The sequence below is a fragment of the Podarcis vaucheri genome (genome assembly GCF_965113315.1).
Source record: "Podarcis vaucheri genome assembly, chromosome: 7".
Lineage (NCBI taxonomy): Eukaryota > Metazoa > Chordata > Lepidosauria > Squamata > Lacertidae > Podarcis > Podarcis vaucheri.
This window is the reverse complement of record NC_138765.1, coordinates 27,623,317-27,638,917: the sequence shown is the minus strand read 5'-3', so window position 1 is coordinate 27,638,917 and position 15,601 is coordinate 27,623,317. Positions and strand designations below refer to the sequence as shown.

The 15,601-nt window shown below is 48.5% G+C and overlaps 1 protein-coding gene across 1 annotated transcript in view; it reads left to right on the top strand.

Annotated features, from left to right (window-relative positions):
- Positions 1-256: 256 nt before the first annotated feature.
- MAP3K6 (mitogen-activated protein kinase kinase kinase 6) overlaps positions 257-15,601 on the top strand; it is a 39,040-nt gene continuing 23,695 nt past the window's right edge. The window contains exons 1-6 of the mRNA XM_082231475.1: positions 257-1,036; positions 4,294-4,433; positions 8,994-9,017; positions 10,476-10,666; positions 14,730-14,898; positions 15,286-15,392. Of these exons, the coding sequence (XP_082087601.1) occupies positions 691-1,036; positions 4,294-4,433; positions 8,994-9,017; positions 10,476-10,666; positions 14,730-14,898; positions 15,286-15,392 (977 nt within the window). The 5' untranslated portion in view covers positions 257-690. The remainder of the gene's footprint in view (positions 1,037-4,293; positions 4,434-8,993; positions 9,018-10,475; positions 10,667-14,729; positions 14,899-15,285; positions 15,393-15,601) is intronic.

Genomic DNA, 15,601 nt, shown 5'->3' with positions numbered 1-15,601 from the left:
CCATTAAACACCAGCTGCATACAGACCATACATTTGAAGCACTCCCCCCAGAGAATCCTGGGAACTGTAGTTTGTAAAGCTCTTTGAAAGGTAAACTACAGCTTCCAGGATTCTCGGGGGCAGAATGTGCGCCCGGTGAGCGCCCTAGGAGCACACGTGTTGCCATTCTACTTTGCTGTATACTTTAGGTGGCGCAGGTGCCGGATATCGCCCTCACTCGAGGTGGGAGCGGCAGGGGGGGGGGAGGAGCCCGACGCGGGTGCCAGGAGGAGGCACCGCGGAGCAGACGCCATGGAGACGGCTCTGCGTGTGCGCTCGCCGCTCTCCTCCTCCGCCCCCTCTTGCACAATCGCCCCGGGGGCGCTGGCGCTGGTCTCGGGGTGTTTGCGCCAACAGGAAAGGCGCCGGGTCGATCCCTAGCAGCGCAGCACAGGAAGGAGGAAAATGCCCAGCGCGACCCACCCACCTCGGGAACTCGTCAAGGAAGTTTGGCGGGGCGGGGCGGGGCTTGGCGATCCCACGTGGGGCTGAGATGGACCAAGTTTGGGAGCTGTAAATAACCCTAAAATCGGAGGCGGGCGGAAAAACAAACGCAACTTTTCTGCCTGTTGGTTCGTTTGGGGCGAATCCGCGAAATGACTCGTTTCTTTCTTTGAAAGAGGCGCTTTCTGACTCCGAGGGAATCGCAGCATGGAAGAGGACAGCAGCAAGCTGGGAAGCGCGGGCAGCCTCTGGCAGGACCCTTTGGCGATCGCGCTCACCCCCAGCAAGCCAGTCTCTGCGGGGAGCCAGGGCGCCCGAGGGGGCGGCGGCGGCGGCAGCAGCGGTAGCAACGGGGGCGGCAGCAGCGGCGGCAGCGGTAGGGGCCGACCCCTGAGCGTGGTTTACATCTTCCCCGAGGATCTGGAAGAGCCTCTGCCTCTCCAATGCCTGCGGGAAGCCTGCAAGGAGGTCCCGGCGACGGAGCTGACGACGCTGCCTTTTGGCACCGTGGCGCTGGGGGACACCGCGCCCCTGGATACTTTCTACAACGCAGGTGAGTCCCTGCAAAAGCAGCCTCTGCCTCGGCCGGCTAGCGGTTCCTTCAGTTCACCTGGGAAGGAAACCTGCCCAGGGCAACTCCGTGGGAGAGCAGAGGGCATTGACAACTTAGAGCTTAACGCCGCGGTTTTCGTCCAGGTTGTCTCGGGTGGAACGAGACGCTGCAGATGTGATCAGATGTTGCCAGCTTCCACCGCAGCAGGGCTCCTCTGCATGTCCCCACGAGGGTTGGAATTCTTTATAGTGAATTTCTACTCGCACTTATAAGCAGCTGTTAGTGTCCCGAAAGACAGCCGGCAAGCCTGGTGAAATGGAAGTAGAATTATTCTGCAAGTTTGAGTCTATTGATTCAGGACTCATTGTTGACAAAGGTCTCCCCCCCCCCCCGCGTAGGTGTTCAGTGTATTGCACACTGACTGGCAGCCGCTCTCTGGGATTTGGGGCAGGAGTCTCTCTCAACCCTACCTGGAGATGCTGGGGATTGAACCTGGGACTTTCTGAATGCAAAGCAGATGCTCTACCACTGACCTATGGCCTATCCCTAAAGGCTATGAAGGCTGTGTTGTTGTTATCCGTTACTGCTGTTTAAAGTGGTCGTCATCTACACATTTTATGATTCTCAAGAAACTTTGCACAGGCTGTACCAATTGTGTTTTGTGATGTTTGGGTCATACGGTTAATTCAACTCCACCCCAAGCATACCTATCATAGAATCTTAGAGCTGGAAGGGTTCCAAGGGTCATCTAGTCCAACCCCCTGCAATGCAGAAACCTCGGCTAGAGCATCCATGACAGGCGGCCATCCACCCTCTGCTTAAAAACCTCCAAGGACGGAGAATCCACCGCCTCTCTAGGGAGTCTTTTCCACTGCTGAACAGCTCTTACTGTAAGAAAGTTTTTCCTAATGTTTGTCTGAATCTCCTTTATTGCAACTTGAAGCCATTGGTTTGAGTCCTACCCTCCAGAGCAGGAGAAAACAAGCATGCTCCCTCCTCCATGTGACAGCCCTTAAGATATATATCAGATCTCCCCGCAGTCTCCTCTTTTCCAGGCTAAACATACCCAGCTCCTTCAAGCACTCCTCATAAGGCTTAGTTTCCAGACCCTTGATCATCTTGGTTGCCCTCCTCTGCACACATTCCAGCTTGTCAACATCCTTCCTAAATTGTGGTGCCCAGAATTGGACACCGTATTCCAAGTATGGTCTGACTAAGGCAGAATAGAGTGGTGCTATTACTTGCCTTGATCTGGACACTTTACTTCCATTGATGCAGCCTAGAATAGCATTAGCTTTTTTGCTGCTGCATCACACTGTTGGCTCATGTTGATCTTGTGAGGGATTCCAGGATTCAGAGTAACTGTGACTGTGGTTCAGAACAGAATAGTTGGCTGGATCACTTATGCAGGATCCTTGCAGGAAAGCGTGATACAGCTGTTCCCAATACTAAGTGTGGGGAGGGAGGGAAGGATGGATGGAGGGAGAGGCAGAGAGAGAGAGACTTTAACAGACAGGCAGACAGACAGAGGAGGGAGCCTATGCATATGAGTGGAAATTGCACTGTGGACAGAACAGAAGCCAAGTAATTTTCATGGCAGTCACAAAGGGTGTGAGTAGAACACCTTTCTAGTGAACAGCTTGCCTAACGAGTTGAGCAGCTTGGGCAAGTAGCTACTCAAGAAGCTGAATGACACACATCCTATGCTTCAAAAGGCCCCCATTTACCAGAGACAACATAAATTTTCTGGTACCTGCTTCTGATCAACTGCTGCCTCTTGTCTTTCAGGGATGCCTTTTAAGAGTACAAATGGATGACTGTTGCCTGTCTTTAGGTTTCAGCCCCATCCTCATGATCTATAGAAGTTAAATCTCTGGGGGGACGAGGGACATGGGCCAGTCCCTTTTGGGGTCCAGGGCTGAGGGCCTTCTGGTGGTTCCCTCATTGCAAGAAGTGAAGTTACGGGGAACCAGGCAGAGGGCCTTCTCGGTTGTGGCGCCCGCCCTGTGGAACGGCCTCCTGTCAGATGTCAAGGAAATAAACAACTATCCAACTTTTAGAAGACATCTGAAGGCAGCCCTGTTGAGGGAAGTTTTTAATGATTGATGTTTTAATGTATTTTTAATACTTTGTTGGAAGCCGCCCAGATGGGCGGGGTATAAATAAATTATTATTATTATTATTATTAAGCAGTGTTCGAAATTAGGCAGGCACCAGGTGCATTGTGACCAAGTGAAGATGCCTGGGCACCAGGATGGTGCCTGACATCTCCACCCCAGGATCATTGGATCTGGACTTCTTTCACATACAGTGGTACATCTGGTTAAGAACTTAATTCATTCTGGAGGTCCGTTTTTAACCTGAAACTGTTCTTAACCTGAGTTACCACTTTAGCTAATGGGGCCTCCCGCTGCCACTGCACAACTGTCGCGCGCTTTCTGTTCTCATCCTGAAGCAAAGTTCTTAACCCGAGGTACTATTTCTGGGTTAGCAGAGTCTGTAACCTGAAGTGTCTGTAACCCAAGGTACCACTGTACTAGCAACACATCCTGTAGAATTCTATTTGCACAATCAGAATGAATTTCAGGAACCAAAATTATTTTTCTGCACAACCTGAGCAGGAATGGTGAACGTTATAGTTAATTGTTGTAGCTTGTCTTCACTTACCCCACCCCACTTCACAGTTGTGAAGAATATTCTTAACTTATGAATGGTTTGTGTCACCATTAAGAAAAAGAGGTAGGAATAGGCCAATATATATATATGGATTAAGTGACTTTTCTTCTTTAAGTTCTCAAAGTTCTTAACCTAGATCAAGGTTGTCATCTGAACTAGCCAGATATTTATCTATCATTTGAAAAATAAGACTTGAGAGCCACCTTGCCCCAAAATGGCAACTGAACACTCTGTTTTGGTGACCGTAACCCTGGTTTAAGAAACCATTTGGCGCCTAGCTTATATATCTGAGTTTCTAACACTGGAATTCATAACTATTTTGTTTCTTGAGAAAAACTGTGCTTTGATGCATTTTCACCCAACTCAGCTTCAATCCAAATAGAGAAAAGGGACAACCTGGCTGTGTTTTAAGCTGATGATATTATGTATACAGCCCCATATCAGCAGCCCTTGCCAACTAGCTGTCTCAGAAAAGATTGAACCCAAGAAACAAGATGGGAGGTGTGAGAACAAACTGAAGGATGGGGGCAAGCTGGTTCTCTTTGTGGTAGTATCTGTGTCTTCTTTCTCCCTCCCTGCAGATGTGGTTGTGGTGGAGATGAGCAACAGCCTGTGCCAGCCCTCACTCTTCTATCACCTGGGGGTGAGGGAGAGCTTCAGCATGACCAACAACATCCTCCTGTGCTGCTACACGGATTTTCCAGAGCTGCAGGCTCTCCGGGTGAGTCGGGGATGCAATTCAATTCTACAGGTGGAGTCCGTTCATGGAGATTGCTTTGAGACGCCGGACTGCCTGGAAAAAGGGCCACTTGATCAGATCAGAGGAACATCTGTAGGGCAGGAGTTGCTAAACAGTTGGGATTTGAGGAAACCCTTCATGCAGGTGAATAGTTAGGCAGTTTTAGAATCTGGACTTTCTGGGGAATCTGTCTTTTGGTAGAAATATGTGCAGTGTCCGTCCTCCCCGCTTTCTTCAAAATAATGGTCAGCCAGCCGTGCCTCATTTGTAGTGCCCTCCTGCTCATTCTGTGGGTGGTGGTGGGGAATCCTGGACCTTTGCCCCAAAGTCCTGTTCTGATAGCATCACCAACTTGATGATCAAGACACTTAGAATCTGCTCTGAAAGACTGAAGTGAGGATAGGAGGAGTTTCTTAAATGTTTCGTGTGCAGCAATTGTTCTGCTGAAAAGTTCCCCCAAGTATGTTTTTGTGCGTAATGGAGAACATGGGTGTGAGTGCATGTATGTGTGGCAGATTTTGTCAATAGAAAGAAAACAAAGTTGGTGAATGTCCCGTATGATACAGCCCTTAGAGGGAGATATACCTCCAGGGCAACGTTTGATTGATTGATTTGATTGATTGATTGATTGATTCAAGTGCCTTCTGTCCTGCCCATCCTCCAGTCTGCAGGACAGGGTGGCTAAGAACTTACAGAAGAACTTTATCATAGAAGATAAAGTCATAACGGCAACCATTCAGCAGCAAATAATATCAGTAAAGCCGCACCTAAAAATAGTTTATTCCCTTCTACGAATGCTTGATGGGTATGAAATATCTGCAGCCATCTTGCAAAAAGAAGCCTTCCTCCATCTCCCACTGCTGCCCAGATACAGATTGTGTCAAGCAAACAGGCAAGACCTTCAACATGTAAGGCTTAAATCAGTCCTACTGCAATCTAGCTATAGGTCAGTGGAGAGTGGGGAGAGACAGATTCTCTGGGAAGCTGCTTTATGCTGAGTCAGACTATTGGTGCATCTAGCTCAGTATTGTCTCCAAAGGGGTATTTCTAAGCCCAGCCCGGAAATTTCCGGGGTTGAACCCTCTGCATGCAAAGTGTGTGCTCTCCGAAGAAGCTGGTGCTTTCACCTTCAAAATTGTGAAAGTTTTTCTCTTAACAGCTACTTGCTGCATTGGGATGCAGTTCTGTGCATGCTAGAAGTCCTCTTCTGACCTTAATGCTTCTGTATTACCTAACATGGAAGTGGGGAGACCCTGTGTAGCCCAGTCCCCTATGGTCCACCTGAACAGCATGACCACCTGTCCCCACAGAGCCTTTCTGTATGCAGGTATATGCACAAAGGTTCCCATGCGACCCAGGACCCCAATCACCCAGATTTCCAGCTCACATGGAATCCTTCTTTTGTACAGCTGTGCATGTATAAAAGGCCCAGATGGTCAAGATGTTCACACAGACTCTACGGGGCAGTGCTACCTGGTACGTTCCTGGTCCCATATTGAGTAACACAGAAGCATTGATGACTGAAGAGGGCAAGAGCAGGGAAGAGGAACACTTTTCAACCTGAGGGCCACTTTCCTTTATGGACAACATTTGCAGGGCCATATGCAACTAATGTAAATTTTAGTAGGCTAGTTTCTACACACAAACACACCAACCTTTTTCCTCCATTCAGGTAAGCAAGAATGAGAGTTTAAAGACACATTACAGCCAGGCAAATGCGCTCAAGGAGGTTGCAGAGCAGAGCCTATAAGGGGTGTGGTCTGGGGAGAGTCCCAGTAGCCAGACAGAGAAGCCTGGAGGGTTGCGTTCAGCATCCAGGCCTGACATTTTCCACCCCACTTACAACCCATTTAGAGCAAAAGTCCCTCTTCAGTTTTGGCACCATGCTGCACTGCATAAGGTAGTCCATTGCAGAAAAGCTGCATCATCTCACACAGATGATGTGAAGAAGAAGAAGAGTTTGGATTTGATATCCTGCTTTATCACTAACTACCTAAAGGAGTCTCAAAGCGGCTAACATTCTCCTTTCCCTTCCTCCCCCACAACAAACACTCTGTGAGCTGAGTGGGGCTGAGAGACTTCAGAGAAGTGTGACTGGCCCAAGGTCACCCAGCAGCTGCATGTGGAAGAGCGGAGACGCGAACCCGGTTCACCAGATTACAAGTCTACCGCTCTTAACCACTACACCACACTGGCTCTCAGTGCAACATATTAATACATGATGACGCTTGCAAGAATTGCTTTGGATCCCCTTTGCGGGGGTTGCCTGTGCGTAGGAGCAGCGAGCTCTAATGAGTTTGTGGTTACTCTGCATGATCTTGTACTAACAGCTATCTAATGTGATAAGGAAACATCGCACGGCTGCAGCATAGCAAGGGAGCAGCTTCAGGAGAGAGCTCATTATCTCACTGTTACCTACATGTGACCAAACCCTTGTGCTCTCCATTAGCGTATCAGAAGTAAAGACCATTTCAGCTTCATTCTGTGTAGTCGTACAACCCATCCAGATCAGGATTGATGTCTTGTCTTCTAAGCACATATGGAAGCTATCAGGGGAAGAAGTGATGCACCCCTGATGCAAGTATGATAAATGGCTTAATAGTGCGATCCTATGCATGCCTAGGACTTGCCGATCAGAAGGTTGGCGGTTCGAATCCCCGTGACGGGGTGAGCTCCCGTTGCTCGGTCCCTGCTCCTGCCAACCTAGCAGTTCGAAAGCATGTCAAAGTGCAAGTAGATAAATAGGTACCACTCTGGTGGGAAGGTAAACGGCATTTCTGTGTGCTGCTCTGGTTCACCAGAAGTGGCTTAGTCATGCTGGCCACATGACCCGGAAGCTGTACGCTAGCTCCCTCGGCCAATAAAGCGAGATGAGCGCTGCAATCCCAGAGTTGTCCACAACTGGACTTAACGGTCAGGGGTCCCTTTACCTTTATGCACGCCTACTCAGAAGTAAGCCCTGGTAAATTTAACGGGTATTGTATCCAAGTAAGTGTAATTTCAGCCATGCAAGAGTGGGATCCTAGATATGGAGAAAGATAACCTACCATCTAAGTTCCTAACATTAACAAAGCTGGAGATTAATTTTTGGTGGGACATTAGATAAAGGGTCAAAAGAGGCTAAATTGGACAGTATTGCCTAGTAATTGAAGGACACTTTACCTCCATAATAAGCAGAGTCTTTTTAGGTTTCAGAACAAGGGTAGGAAACCTCGGACCCGGAGACTAAATGTGGCCCTCCACTCATCTCTATCTGGCCCTTGCTATGTTCCCTAGACCATGCCCTCCCTCACCACACCCCTCAGAAGTCTTGCCCCATGCCCTCCTCGACTGCATTTGTTTGGCTGCAATGGGTCCTTGAATCATGATAATGCCTCTTGCTTGCCTGGATATTGTGTGTGTGTGTCTGTAGAAGCCTTCGACTTTTGCACGGCTCGAATGTAGCCTGTTGTGCAAAGGGATATTCATTGTTCCATCAGTTTTTTTTTTAAAAAACACCCCAATGGGCTTTGAGCACCCGGGCAGCGGACTTAGCAGATCACCTGCTCACAATCTTCCCCACTATCATGAAACGGATTGCATTTGTGCTTAAATTATAGTGACGGTTTCAAAATTTTCATTCATGCAGATCAGTTAGCGCAAGCCATTTTTACGGAGGTCTGTATCCTCGTCTGCGGTGATGCATTTCTGCTCCTCCTTGGTGATGTGTAAATAGCTACTCTAGGAGCGTGACTCTGTGGCAGGCGTTGAGGCCCAGGAGCCTTCCAGAGAAGGTGATGCATTAAGTCACTGGAAGGAGACCTTCTTGCCTCACTTCCTGCAGGCATGGGTTTTCAAGATAGGCAACCAAGTTCAAGGGAGGCTTCTGGCCTGCTATGGCATCATACAGAAACACACCGGAAACCAGAAACACACCAGAAACAAGCCTGCAGGAAGTTCTTTTGCTTCTTCAGAAAGTCTATGGATTTGAAACCCTTGGTGGTGCTGCCTTGCTGAACCTCTGCAGTTCCTGAAAGTTTTAATAGCTTACATGCATTCTGTACATTGTCCCTAACAGCTGCTTTTAATTTTTTTAATGTATTTATTACTACATTTATATGGTGCCTTTTATATGCCACTATAGTTTACCCCTCTGAGAGTTATACGCTCGTACCTTGGAAGTCAAATGGAATCTGTCCTGGAAGTCCGTTCGACTTCCAAAACATTCGGAAACCAAAGCGCGGCTTCTGATTGGCTGCAGGAAGCTCCTGGAAGCCCTGGCAGATGTTCAGCTTCCAAAAATAGTTCACTAACTGGAACAGTCACTTCTGGGTTTGCGGCGTTTGGGAGCCAAAACATTCAAGAACTAAGCTGTTTGAAAACCAAGGTACAACTGTAATTCCCAGCAAACTTTAGCAGAATACACTGGGGATATTTGTGTGTGCTTCAGATGTGTTTTAAAGTATGGTGTGTACACAGTCTTAATAAGCCTTCGAGTAAATCCAGTTTGGCTCTTTGGTACGGTGGCTAATGATAACCTCCCCTTGCCTTTCTCCTTTCTAGGAGGAGATCTTCCAGAAGAATTCAGTAAGTCCCACTTGGTTTTCTGACCATGCACCATTTGAAACTCATTATCTGTTTCTGGGAATTGAGCACAGTGAGCCTCACAGAACACAGTGGGGGCTTCTCCGTAAACGTGTATAAGGTTGCACTGCACATGATTTATTACCTATCCAACTCGGCTGTTTCAGCTTTTGGAACATGCATGGCAAAATCCTTATGGTTGCATTTTAAAAATATGTGTTGGAGACTGGGTAGTTTGCAAAGTGAAATAGCAAGTATGTTTTCTAAAAACAACCACCATCACCCCACCAGTGAGGGGGAACTGAACTAAGAAGAGAAAGGGATTTGCTCTTTGAAAGAATACCATTACATTTGAATGCTGCCTCCTTTCAGTCCATAAAGCAGAGCTGGGAAACCTTTGGCCCTCCAGGTGTTGGACTACAACTCCCATCATGACGGACCACTGGCTATGTCAGTTGGGGCTGATGGGAGTTGGAGTCCAGCGACATCTGGAGAGCCAAAGATTCCCCAGCCCTGCCATAAAGGTTCACCCAAAAAACTTGTCCACATTGATTCAAGTTTTGGGCACAGTTTTTGGAAACCAAAATTCTCTTTTTCTTTGCTGCTTAGAGAAATTGCCCCCACCCTAATACTGCTCAAAACTCATGTGGTGGACAGTTTTGCGCCCCACAAAATGGGTACATACTACCTCTAGTAGGTCTGCTTATTTGTTTATTTATTACATAGATGGGGAACCTGTGGCTTTCCAGTTGTGGTTGGACTCCATCTCCCATCATTCATTGCCCATACTGGCTGGTGCAAATGGGAGTTGGAGTCAATATCTGGAGAGGCACAGGTTTCCCATTCCATATTTATTGCATTGCATTGCATTACTGAACTGTAACTCCCATCAGCTTCAGCAAGCATGGCCAATGGCCAGGGATGATGGGAGTTGTAGTTCAGCAACATCTGGAAGGCCAGACGTTCCCCACACCTGCCTTGTATCCTGTTTTTCTTCCATAATGGGCCTCAGGGTGGCATCCATAAGGTTCCCAGGTGATCTTCCACCCAGGCACTGACCAGACCTGCTTAGCTTTGTGAGGTTTCTGCACCATGTGCCTTCAGACCACATAGCTTTGATCCTTATCTTGCTAATCTGAGCAGATTTCCCAAAATAGAAACAGTTCCTAAAGTAGAGGTGGCAACACTTATTTTACTGCCACCTCAGCTAATAGTTTAATTTTGACCCAGAACTCAGCTCCAGAACCAGTGAAAGTAAAGTGGAAGGCCTATAAGTCCTCCTTTCCCCAAAAGGCATGTGAAAGATTTAAAACAAATAAGGAAACAAAAGAATAACGTAATCTTCAACTTCCAGGAGGATGCCAGTGCGGGTTTTGGGGGTTTTTTGTTTTGTTTTTTACATTTTCATAGTGCCATGTGTGTTTTAGAACTGGGTGTGTCATAGCATTAATTCTCTTTTAGGATGGCAACGGCAGCTATACCTTAATCCCCTACGTGGTGGCAGCCCAGAACAAGGTCTTCTGCTGCGACCCGAATGCGATGATGTGTCTGAGCGAGCTTTGCCAGCCTAACAACTTCACCATGGAGGCCTTCTTCACCCCCCTGACGGCGCAGCTTGCAAGGCTGCTGGAGGGCACCTCCACCAACACCTGGTAACACCCCCCCCAGTCATCTTTCAATACATGAACTCAACTAGCGCAGCAACGGTAGTTAGGTGTGCCCTCCCAGGACCACACTCCTCACTGGACATCCTCCATACTCTCCACAGTTGCTTTTGCCCTGCTGAAGAAGTCCTTGCACTGTGATCTTGCCTAGGTAGTAGAGGATGGAGGTGTGTGTGTGAGAGTGCAAGTTTCTGCAACGTGGTTTTCCAGGTGTGAAAAGAGCTTTTAAGCACCCTGCCTTGCTTGCCAGCCAAGGTCCTCTTGGTGTGGCGGCTCTGGAAGCCTGCAGATGGTCACGTGGGAACTCAAGCGGCCCCGCAAGATCTCGAGAGAGTATCCCAGATTATTCGTATTTCTGTCCAAAGGTATTTTGGGGAGGATGTTTTAGCAGTTGGGTCATCTGGCATGATAACTTCCAGATTAACAGTAAAATTCTACAGCCCGCTCCACACATTGTCACAGGTTTTTGCTGTAGCAAAAAGGGCGCAGCATTCAGGCCTAGCTTATGCGTTATCTTGGTGGGGTGCTTGCCGGACTCTCCCATTGCCTTACATGGGAAGCTGCCTCATACCAAGTCAGACAATTGGTTCCTCTAGCCGAGTATTGTTAGCAGTGACTGGCAGTGGCTCTCCAGGGGGCATTTCTCAGCCATACCTAGGGATGCCGGGGGTTCAACTTGGGACTTTCCGCAAGCAAAATACTGGGCTATGATTTCTTGCTGGGCTCTGTGTCTCTTCATAGTTTTCTTAGTAACATGTAAGCTGTTCTTTCTTTTTTACTGCAAAACTGAGATGTTCGAGATTCCATAAAAAGATACCAGGGCCGTCTTGATCCTCTGCATTCTGTTATCGGTGCCCTAATCATAGCTGGGGCAGATTCTTAGAATTGCTGAGGACGGCTTGTAACTCACAGCAGTTCTCAAGAATCCCGGGAGGTGCAGCAGAATCTAGTGCAGCATTTCACTGAGTTCAAGTTAGAGTATCAGGCAAGATGGCCTTCCAGCAAGTTAAGGGGAAGGATTCTTACACACTACCTTTGGGGAAGCAAGGGCAGCCCCAAGAAAGAGGGAAAGCTTATTGCTTAATAAGAGCGGGTACTTGAACCTGTTGAACTCTGGCCACACCCTCTCCTTATATTTAAGGGTGTCTCATTCCACTTTACATTGGTACCTCAGGATGCGAACGGGATCCGTTCTGGAGCCCCGTTCGCATCCTGAACATAAAGTAAGACGTGTCTGCGGGTCGCGTTTCACCACTTCCACGCATGCGCATGACGTCATTTTGACCGTCTGTGCATGCACGAGCAGCGAAACCCGGAAGTAACGTGCTCCGTTACTTCCGGGTCGCTGCGGAGCGCAACCTGAAGGCGCTCAACCTGAAGCGTATTTATCCCAAGGTATGACTGTATATATTTTTCTCCCTTTTCATAAAAAAGTAATGCCACTTCAAACAGTCATAGATTCCCTCAAATAATCCTGGGAACTCTAGTTTGTGAAAGGTGTCGAGAGTTGATAGGAGACCCTCTATTCCTTTCACAGTCCTACAGTTTCCCAGGGTGGTTTAACAATCTATCCAGTGAAATTGCATGGCTGGGTGAGAACTAGCTCTTCTAGAGACAGACCTGGTTTTATGAATGATCTAGGTGAGGTGGTAACCATTACCCTGCAGGGGATATAATTACAGAAATGCCGCACATCTTGATGGCCGAGGTGTAGCATGCTGAGCTGGTGAATGGAGAAATACCGGACAAAAAAGGTTCTTGTTCAAGGGTAGCTGTGAGTTGGTCTGCTGAGCTTCCGAAGGAAAACAGGAAGTTGCACCAGAGGAGCAGCTGAGGACAGGGCAGCCGCACAGTGTCATGCAAGACTTAAATGAGAGGGGGTGGGGGGTGGCCAGGCCAATAGCTGATGCAGGGAGATGCTGTTCCTTTGTGGTATTCCATGCACTTACAAACCTCCAAGCCCCGGATGGTTTTCTTAACGTAAGAAAAAGTGCTTGCTGGATCATCTAGTCTAGCACCCTGAAACAAAGCAAAAACACATGGCAGTTTGCTGTGTTCCAGAATGAATGGCGCAGGAGAACAGCATTTCTCATCCCCAGAACTTAAATACACTGCCTACACTCCCTCCCAGTAAGCTGTTAGACTTTGGGAGTGAGGGGAAAGCGTTTTTCCCCAAGCCTAATTTCAAGAGGGGGAAATGATCGTCATAGAGATTGCAGTTAATCCTTCCCTGCCCAGCAGCTACAATTCCCACAAAGAGCCACACAGCAATTAGACTTGAAAACAACCTTCCATTGGCATTCAGAGGAGGCTGTTTTCAAGCTCCTGAATGTCATGCAGCAGGTTTGGGGTGGGGGGAAAGATCATGGGGGAATGGGGAGCAGAGGATTAACCCTCCCATCCCCAGCTGCAACCTGCCAGATCAAGAAACGTCCTCTGTGGGAGCAATTAAATATTGAAAAATCTGAGTGATTTTGAGTGTGTGTCTCATAGTGTATGGAAAGGGAAGTGTTAACTTTTCTGTTCCTCAGCTGCGGCTCCACACTGCTCTCAGACTTGGGGGAAAAAAGCCTCTAATTGGCCCAAATTGCTAATTGCTGCAGGCGGGAAAGAAAGGGATTCTCTGAGTTGGATGAAGAGGCTCCTGGGGCCATAGCTGGCCTGCAGGTTGCTGGACTTAAAGAAGCAGGAAGTGCCATCTCATTTGGGGAGCCTTTCATCTTAGGAAAGTAACCTAGAATAGCAGTGTGTTCCCGTTCTGCTGAAAACCAGAATAAATGGGTCCTCCCTACTGTTTCCAGAACTTTCCTCTGCAGGAAGCTGTGGTGGGCCTCTGCGATTGCATCACAACTGAGCACACTGTTACCAGTGTCAGTCTGTTTTAAGTGGTTTTTAATATTCTGTTCTAAATCTGTAAGCTGCCCTGGAACCTTAGGTTGAAGGGAGGGTAATTTAAAAAAATAATATTACTAACACCAGGCAGCCCTGCGTCCTATAGATAGGCATCCCTTTGCAGACATCCATAGCCCATGGGCAAAAGTTGGCAGGCTGGCTCACAGTGCAGTGTCAGGAGCAGGGCAAGGAGGCACGATCCCACTGTCTGCTCCCTGCTTTTAATGATGCTGTTTTCATAGATTTTACCCATTTTCTCTCTCAAAAAAAGGGATACCGCTTAGAAATTCCAACAATTAAGCAGCATATAAATTAGCTCAAATAAAATTTAAAAATACCCTCCACACATTAGCCCTATGTATGGAAGAAAGTCTTAGGTGTCAAAGCTATTCTGTCTGAGCAATGGGGATAGACATGGAAGTCAAGTGGGACCGCTCAGGGTTCTAGCCAGTCATGCTCTTTCCCAGGATACTCCATTTCATTTCCACCTCCCCCAGTAGAAGTGCAACATTCAGTGGCTGTTGAGCACAGTCAGTCCACACTGGGCTGTTTTGGGTCCTCCCACCTCCACCGCTTAGGCCATTCCCCCCGCTAAAGGTTTTGGGGATACCTCAAGCCTACTGATGCCTCCCTCTTGTGCATAGATGGTCCTGTTTTGGCTGCATGGAAAGGACACTGTGAGAATGAGTTTCCTGTTAGTATATAGTGGGATGGGGAGCCCTTTCCAGCCCCAGAACTGCATTCCCTTCAAGGCAACATTCTGGATGCCACATACCAGTGGTGGGTGGGGCCAGAGGCAAAAGTGGGTGGAGCAATGTATGTAAATATTACCTTTATACAGAAGGCAGTTTCTACATGCACACAAACACCAGCCTCTGTTCTCCACCCAGATAAGCAGGAGGTGCGATTAGAGAGAGCAAGGACGGCTTTTCAGCTAGGTAAAAACATGTGCTCTGTGGAGAAGGGCCAGTGAGGGGCATGACCTGGGGAGAGTTTTGAGGGCCAGAGGGAGAGGCCTCGAGGGCTGCATTTGGCCCCCAGGTCCCCCACTTCTGATATATATAGCACTGGCCTGGGGTAAACGTGCCTTCCCCCTTGGGGTAAGCCAAGGGGCACTATCCTTTCCTCAGAGTAAAGGAAAGCTTCTTGTTTTCTCCAGCGGCTACTTTCGGGAGATGATCCGAAGGGACATCCGCAGGGCTCGCGAAAGGTACAGTGGGGAGCAGCTGAGCCGTGAGCTGACCAGTATCCAGCAGCGACTGGACAGTGTCGAATGCCTCAGCCTTGATATTGTCATGAACTTTATTTTGTCCTACCGTGACGCACAGGTGAGCTGATCCACAGGGCCCCTCGACTCTCATGCCGTGGCCAGTTAATGTGCACGAATGCAGCCCAAATGCCGTCAGTGGCAGCAAGCAGAATGTTTTGACGTCTGTTCCCCAGGGCAGACTTGACCCCCGCCAACCCAGTACTTCCATTGCAGTGGTCATCACCAGCAATGCGCATCAGTGCCATGCTGGCATTCAACACCCATGGATAGATGCCCCACCACTGAGCACCTGAACATCCCCCCCCCTACACATCCTGGTCTGTGGTGTTTCATGGCAGGTTCCTAGAGTAGAAGCCATGTGTATTTGGGGCTGAACTGAGTTTGGGTTTAGTTCAAGGCTGTGTGTGGGCGTCTGCCTATTGCGGCTTCACTTTGTCTTCTGCAGGATTGTAATGGCATCATCACCCTAGTGGAGACCTTACAGGCCCTGCCGACTTGCAATGTCGCTGAGCAGCACAACATCTGCTTTCACTATGCCTTTGCCCTTGACAGGTGAGGAACATTGTCAGGTAAGGATGGGCCTCTATTCTCAGCCCTGTTAGGCCTCCCTACCCTCTGCTTCCCTGAGGCCCACGGACATTGGTACACTTAAGAGGTGTCATCTGGCAACGGGAGCTCTGAAGAGGAGATGGATCCACTTCCTGGTCTATCCCATGGGTGTCTGCAGACACCAGAGCTTTCCCTGAGCCCTGAGGACACAC